The sequence below is a fragment of the Ochotona curzoniae genome, unplaced genomic scaffold (assembly GCF_017591425.1).
Source record: "Ochotona curzoniae isolate NIBS_2020 unplaced genomic scaffold, NIBS_Ocur_1.0 scaffold_3835, whole genome shotgun sequence".
NCBI lineage: Eukaryota > Metazoa > Chordata > Mammalia > Lagomorpha > Ochotonidae > Ochotona > Ochotona curzoniae.
Genome location: NW_024467114.1, coordinates 26,147,354 through 26,154,095, shown reverse-complemented (window position 1 = coordinate 26,154,095; position 6,742 = coordinate 26,147,354). Strand labels below are relative to the sequence as shown.

Genomic DNA, 6,742 nt, shown 5'->3' with positions numbered 1-6,742 from the left:
TATGAACGCCGGGAAAATTGAACAAAGCCGCGCGCCCGTCCGGTGGTGGTATCGCGCCGCCGCCGCAGCCTTCCCCAGCGTGAATCAGAGCATTACCAACTGTCTGTGCACGCGTCCTACTTCATCAGCCAAGGCAGCGGCGACCGCAGGCAAGCCGAGCCCCGACTCACGGTTCCCCGGACGACGAGGACGTGCCGCGCACTCCCCGGGCTTGCGGAAGCCCTGCGGGGAGGAAGCCCCAGGACCCCACCAGGCTCCACCACCGCTGCCGGGCTGGGCTGTCTACAAGGCTCTCTCCACTCCTCCCTTCCTAAAGTTAAAGGCTTTTGGAGATCAGTTTGAGGGTGTGTGTTTGTTAAAAAAAAAAAAAATCAAATCGCAAGTTGGAGACTCACTTCTGAGCGAGTCCGTCTTAGTGAGGCCCTGCCGACTCGATCCATTCCTGACGATCTGCATTAATTATTTAATGAGTCACGTGACCTCGAAGACGACAATTTCAATATCTTCCTCCAACGGGGCTACACCTTTATCAGCTGCAACCAGGGCCCTTGAGTGGCTTTTCTGCTTCTCTTGCCCCTCTCATCCTGATCTGGGAGTACACATGCCATCAAGATAGCGGGGTGATCCTAGCAGAAATAGACAGTCTGGAATTCTCAGCGACTGGCACAGTGAGGGTCCCACCTGTGTCCACGCCACGCAGAAAGGGTCTGGGGCATCCTCCAGCAGGCAAGAACTCCCCATCCCCACCTCCCAGCCGTCCACACCTGTGGCTGCTCACCAGCTCAGTCACCCAGTCGGCCTGATCACAGCTCTTCAACTTTCACACTCAGGAAGATAGGGAATATTGGGAAGGAGGCTCAGTCAGCTGCCTCAGTTTCCTCATCTGCAGCTGAGAAGCAAACGTCCTCAGGCCTTTGTCATATCCTCAGACAATCTTTGCAGTCTGGAACTTTCTTTCATCGCCCGCCCCCTGGCACCCCAGACACTTACACCCTAGAGAGGGGCTGGCCTGAAGGGGCCACCTTTCAGAAGAGCCTTCAGGGTTCCAGGTCATAAGGTGCAGATTAAAAGTCCATCCCACCCCACCCCCAGCACCACAATACTGTCCCAGGACAACACCATGTCTCTCCCTCCTGTCACTGCCAGCCCAGGTCCCCCCCAGAGGAGAAGTCCAGCTGTTCTTGGGCTAGGATATGGTATGGAGAAGGCAGTGACCTGTGCTCTCCCACACGCAACTGTGCCTAAGGATGCAGAAGTCAAGACAGTGCCCTGTTGGCCTCCTGCCCACCCAGAATACATTCCTTCCACTGCTGCAATGGGTTGAGGGGTGTCCTTTCATTCCTGCCTTTCTGAAACCAAGGCATTGGATCTGCTAGAGGAAGCAGCAGTGAGACCAGGAGCCTTGGAGGACCCCCACCTGGGGAGGAAGGTGACCAGTGGGGGAGTGAGGCACAGAGGCTGTACACAGGCGGCCATCCCCATCTAAGTAAGCCTCCCAGGAGCCCCAGCCTGGGTATTAAGTACTCTACGCCTGTCACAGTTGAATTCCTGCTGTAATAAAACACCGGGTATACCGTAGATTTCAGCAAAATTAGGGGAGAAAGCCTGTAAAGTGCCATTTTTCTTCAAGGGGGAGCATGTTAAGTACTTAATTCAAACTGTGATCATTAAAGTGTCTCCTATCCGATTTAGGTTGATTTCAGAGGTTGACAAAACTTTTTATCTCGGGAGGAGTCACACGCACAGCTTGGCTCTGACTGAAGCAGAAAAGTGGTTGGTGTGTATTGGAGGAAGGGAGGGAAGGAGGGAGAAGAGAGAGAGAGGAGGAGGGTCATTTTGGTAGAATCCAGAGCTTACAAAAATACTGTCCTTAAAGGTCAAGGGTTTGAGGAGCTAGAGGGGTTTGCTTAAAAAAAATTAATGAGATAGAAAATTTGTCCCCTCGGTGAACTCTCTTGGTTGCCCCAGCAAAGGGCAGACAATGCACGATTTTGAAGCACAGAGTTCTAAGCTCTTTTTAAGGGCTAAATCTGAAACAGGCAAAAACACTGCAAAGACAAGGCATGTTCACTTGGATCATTTTTGGCTAATTCTGGTTTTATAAAAACCCCCGCAGAAGCTTGAATTATGTCAGCTTGCAGGGAAACGCCTTTTTTTTTTCTTGCAATATCCGAGAAAGGATCTCCAATCCCATTTCTTCCCTTCCTGGAGATTGGATAAGAGTAAGTGAAAGGAAATCAGGGGTCACCCTCCAGCGGGAAGCTAACAGTGCCCACCCCTCCTCCCCAAGGAGGGAGCCAAGGAAGAATTTACCTGAATGAGGACCAGCTGCCACCTGAGGTTTTGTAGCATCCACAGGGAAGGCCCAGGCATTTTGGGGGCTTGTTTTGGGAGCAGCCAGCCAGGATGCTGTGTCTTTCCCTGCGAGCGGCGAGCACAGTGTTTGCAAGAGGAGTCTCATCCACACAGACTTTTCCCAGAGAATGCCTTTCAGAATTGCTGTTGAATTACAAAGAAGTATTTATTGTAAGAGGTGATTAATGATTCCTGGGAAAATTGCTATTTTCAGCGTGATTTAATTTCATTTTACAAGTGCATGTAGCAGGGGGAAGGTTTGTAAGTTTTGGCAGTGGGTCTGGGTCCACCGTGCTTTCAGAAACCCCTGGCTTGTTGATGCCAGGTCTGCTTTGCTTTGTGTGTATTTGTTTGCCCCTAGTTTTTCTTAGAGATTGCTGCCCATCGCCTTCTCCTAGTATGTGGCTGTTACTAGGTGTAGCATGACTTGCCCTTGTCTGTAGCACACACGGGACTGAAGGTGGTGCCAACGCTCACACTTGCTAAGGCTGTCATCCCTGAGAGCAGAACACGTGGGAAATTGCTCAGAAGTTGCCGCCGCCGTGTGAGCACAGGACGTGAGAAGCACTTTTGCAAGGTTGCGTGACAGTTCTGACATTCTGGTGGGGGTGGAGGGTGGGGAGAGCTAGTCTGCTTTGCTTTCCCCGTCTTATTCCAAGGTCTTCCCTTGCAGTCAGCACCAAGGGCAACCCAGATAGCAGAGTTCTGGGGATGGGAATGAGCTTTGATTTCAAGCTTTTGTAGCCACATCTCTGGGTCTCTATCTAGATTCCTAAGCGTCCCTGGGAAGTGCCCCGGGCTCAGAGGTCTCTATTCCAGCAGTGAACTCTTCCACTTCCGGGGTATGTTTCTGTCCTCAAAAGAACCCTTTTGGAAGGTATACTGAAACGATTTAAGTTATTTTGAAAGTTTATTTTTTTTTTATCTCCCGGGAAACAGGCAGATTAAGTGTGAAGGTGCAATAAATGCCAATGGGACCACTTCTTTCCAAGTGTGTTCAGAGTTCAGCGTGCAGAACAGCTGCAAGGACTCGGGCCCCTGTGCACTGCATGGTTTCACCTTTCATCGCCGAGGACGTGTTTCTGTGCCTTGCAGAGACTGCAAGCCTGGCCAATTTGGGAAGAAGCTCAAGGGCCTTCCTGCCCCTTGGAACCTTTCCACGGCGGGTCAAGCTTGATGGGGCTCAGCTCTAGTTGCATGTGCACACACACACGCGCGTGCGCACACACACACACACACACACACACACATACACATTTTGTGAGCAATCACAATCAAGGGAACATCCCTCCAAGGTCTGCACATGAAAGGACACATGTCTCCATCCAAAGATTTTTTGGTTGTTGTTTTTAATGATAAGTTTTAAGAAACACACCAATATGTCTCTTAGGTTTTTAATTTTTAACTGTAGTTTATTCTGAGCACATGGCTTCCTATACAGCCGCATCAGAAGGTATACAGTTGCACATGGTCTAAATGGACTTTCCTCTGCAGCCAGGATCGGACAGGAGCTCTAGAACAACATCTTAAATAAATGCAAGGACAGGAGACTAACAGATCATGCCTACCACCAAGGTATACACATTTGGAGAATTAAATAATCTCGTGAGGTCCACAATGTCTACTCATTTATTTCAGTTCAAAACAAGCTTGCAGGAGCTGCCTTCCCAGCAGAGGTGAGGAAGGTGAGGTTTTGTGTCTTCCGCTGGCAAGGACAGTCCCTTGGTGAGGTTTGGCATCTCACGACGTAGCTGGTGCCAAGCGCTCCTTCTCAGGGGTGCAGAGCTGGCAGCCCCGCTGAGAGCAGCGAGCAGGTTGCTCCACCTTCCAGCGCCTCCACCACAGGTGCCCCTTCTGGGGTGGCCACCCTCACAACACTTCTTTTTGGTTAGCCCAGGCTGGGCTTTATTTTGGCGTTCTTAGGGGCCAAGCGGGGAGGGGCAAATGGGGAACTGGGCAGGACAGGAAGGGATGGGAACTGACCTAGGTCCCCAAGAGATTATATGGAGGAGGGAATAGGGGTGGAGGCGCCTGCCACTGGGTGGGGATGGGGGTGTGGACTCTGAGTTTGTGCTTTTCCAGGCTGGCCTGTGGAGGCCGAGGATGCTGAGCAGTTTGACGACCGCATCTTGGTGTTGGGCAGCTTGTGATCTTTCTTCCACTTCATTCTCCGGTTCTGGAACCAGATCTTGACCTGGCGCTCAGACAAGCAGAGCGCGTGGGCGATCTCGATGCGGCGGCGGCGCGTCAGGTAGCGGTTGAAGTGGAACTCCTTCTCCAGCTCCAGGACCTGCTGTCGGGTGTAGGCGGTTCGAGAGCGTTTGGGTTCCCCTCCGCTATAACTGGGGTTGACTGAATGCCCAGAACCCAAGGAGGGGGAGGGGAAAAACCGAGGAGGAAAAGAGGGTGGGAGCCAGGGAGAGAAGGGAGGAGGAGAAGGAGAGAGAAGTCGGGGTGGGGAAGAGCAATTGGACATCATCATTATATAATAACCTGACACCAAGTTCACGCAAGACACATAAAACCGCAAAGAAAATGTTTCACAGGCTATTGGCAACGGGGAACACCCGAGAGCTATAAAGCGCGGTGCTGGGCATTGGGGCTGAAGAAAAGCTTCAAAGACACAAGGCCTGAAGCCTCTGCCAGGGCAATTAAATTTATGGGGGCTATAATTACTGCCCTAACAGTTTGGCATCTCGTAAATCTCCCGATAAAGGGACCCTGGGTACAAAAGCCTTCTCACGTTGGGAACAGGCGGCTGGCTGGCGCGCACACCCACCCCACAACCCCACAGCAGTCTCGGGTGACCCGGACCGCAGCTCCCCCTCCTCCCGAGGGGCCCCTTCGCCCACCCGGGGGGGCCTCTCTCCCTCCTGACTCCCTCGATCCGACCCGTGAACCTGGTCCTACCCCAGCCCTGGCCCTGGCCCACCCTCGCGCGCCTCTCCAGCGGCGCCACGTACCCGCGCTGACATGGATCTTCTTCATCCAGGGGTACACCACGGGCTCCTTGCCCTTCAGGCCCGGCGGGCTCTTGTCGGCCAAGAGCAGCGGGCACGCAGGGGCGCTGCCCCCTGCCGGGGCGCCTGGGGTGGCAGGGGCCGCCTCGCAGTGCCGCGGGGGTGCAGCGGGCGCCGCGCGGTGCTGCGGGGGAGGAGGCGGCGGCGGTTGCGGGGGCTGCCGCCCCGGCTGCAGGACGTGGCTGGCGCGCAGGCCGTGCGCCCCGGGGCCCTTGGCGTGCGCCGGGGGCTGCTCGGGCTGCGGCGGCGGAGGCCGCCCGGGGCTGGCGCTGCCGCGGTAGCCATAGGGATAGGCGGCCCCGGCGGCCCCGTGCGCGGCGGGGAAGAGCGCGGCCGCGGGGTAGGCGGGCTCGCGGGCGGCCCGCGGCGTGTAGTAGGAGGCGAGGGGCTCGCGGCTACCGCCCGTGGGAGGGAGCTGGGGCTGCGGCGGCAGGTGCTGGGTGGCGGGCGCCGGGGGCTGCTGGTAGCCCGGGTCCCCGCCCGGGCCGCCGTCTCCACCGCCCGGGCCGCTGTGCTGCGCGTATTCCTCGAAGGGAGGGAACTTGGGCTCGATGTAGTTGGAGTTTATCAAAAACGAGCTCATGGTCATTAATTTGTGAAGTGCAAAAATACTAATTTTTCTCGCGTTGTCGTTTTTCTGGGCTTGCTGAGGCCCCTCCCCCTCTCGCCGCGCTTCCCATCTCCCCCCCCCCCGGCTTTTTCCCGGCGCCCTTCCCCTCCCCCTGCCCGCTGTCAAGTGCTCACCCCTCCCCCTCCGCCAAAGTTCGCGCCGCTCCTCCCACCGCCGCCCGCGCGCCCCCGCGCGCCCCCGTGCGCGTCCGCCGCGGCCTCGCGCGAGCCCCGCCCCGCGACCCCACGTGCCACGGCCCTGCCAATGGGAGCACCGCGCGCGCGGACCCGGATCAGGAAACGCGCGGGTGGGTGATGGATGCGACTGTCCAAGTCCCAGGAGTAGGGGGGGAGGGAGCCGCGGCTGGGGGTTCCCTTACTCCCCAACTTTTCTTTTCCGCTGGGAATTCGGGGGTGCCTTTTCCAGCGCCCGGTCCTCTCCCGGCACTAGGTGTAGACTACTTCTGGCCTAGGCCGCAGGGCACCGAGGCGACCAGCTCGGCGCCCACCTACGGCCCTACCCAGTGAAGCCCTCCGAGCCCCCGCTTAGGGGACTGAAGGGCGTTGGAACTCGGAGATGGCTTCAGTCCCCAGAATAAAACGGCGTCCTGTTCTAAACCCGCTGATCCCTTTCCCATATCCAAGAAGCCTGGCAGACCGTAAAAGGGAGGGAGGCAGATGGGTGGCATGGGCGGGCGAGTAAGAAGCTGCGAGAAATCGCTGCCCGATGTACAGCCAGTCCTTTCCCGTGTGTCTGG

General features: G+C 56.3%; 1 protein-coding gene across 1 annotated transcript; it reads right to left on the bottom strand.

The window, feature by feature from the left end:
• Positions 1 to 4,354: 4,354 nt before the first annotated feature.
• HOXA4 (homeobox A4) lies at positions 4,355 to 5,988 on the bottom strand. The gene is made up of 2 exons (XM_040964702.1): positions 5,319 to 5,988; positions 4,355 to 4,707 (listed from the first exon to the last, which is right to left on the bottom strand). Exons 1-2 carry the CDS (start codon positions 5,962 to 5,964, stop codon positions 4,355 to 4,357), a joined length of 999 nt encoding a protein of 332 aa, XP_040820636.1. The 5' UTR covers positions 5,965 to 5,988.
• Between the last annotated feature and the right edge of the window lie 754 nt (positions 5,989 to 6,742).

What these genes read in the sequence shown, in the direction of transcription:
- HOXA4 (XM_040964702.1), bottom strand. Translation starts at nt 5,964, where the DNA reads ATGACCATGAGCTCGTTTTTGATAAACTCCAACTACATCGAGCCCAAG. An exon ending in GAAGATCCATGTCAGCGCGG is followed by an intron (nt 4,708 to 5,318) that starts GTACGTGGCGCC and finishes CTGGGCATTCAG; the next exon opens with TCAACCCCAGTTATAGCGGA.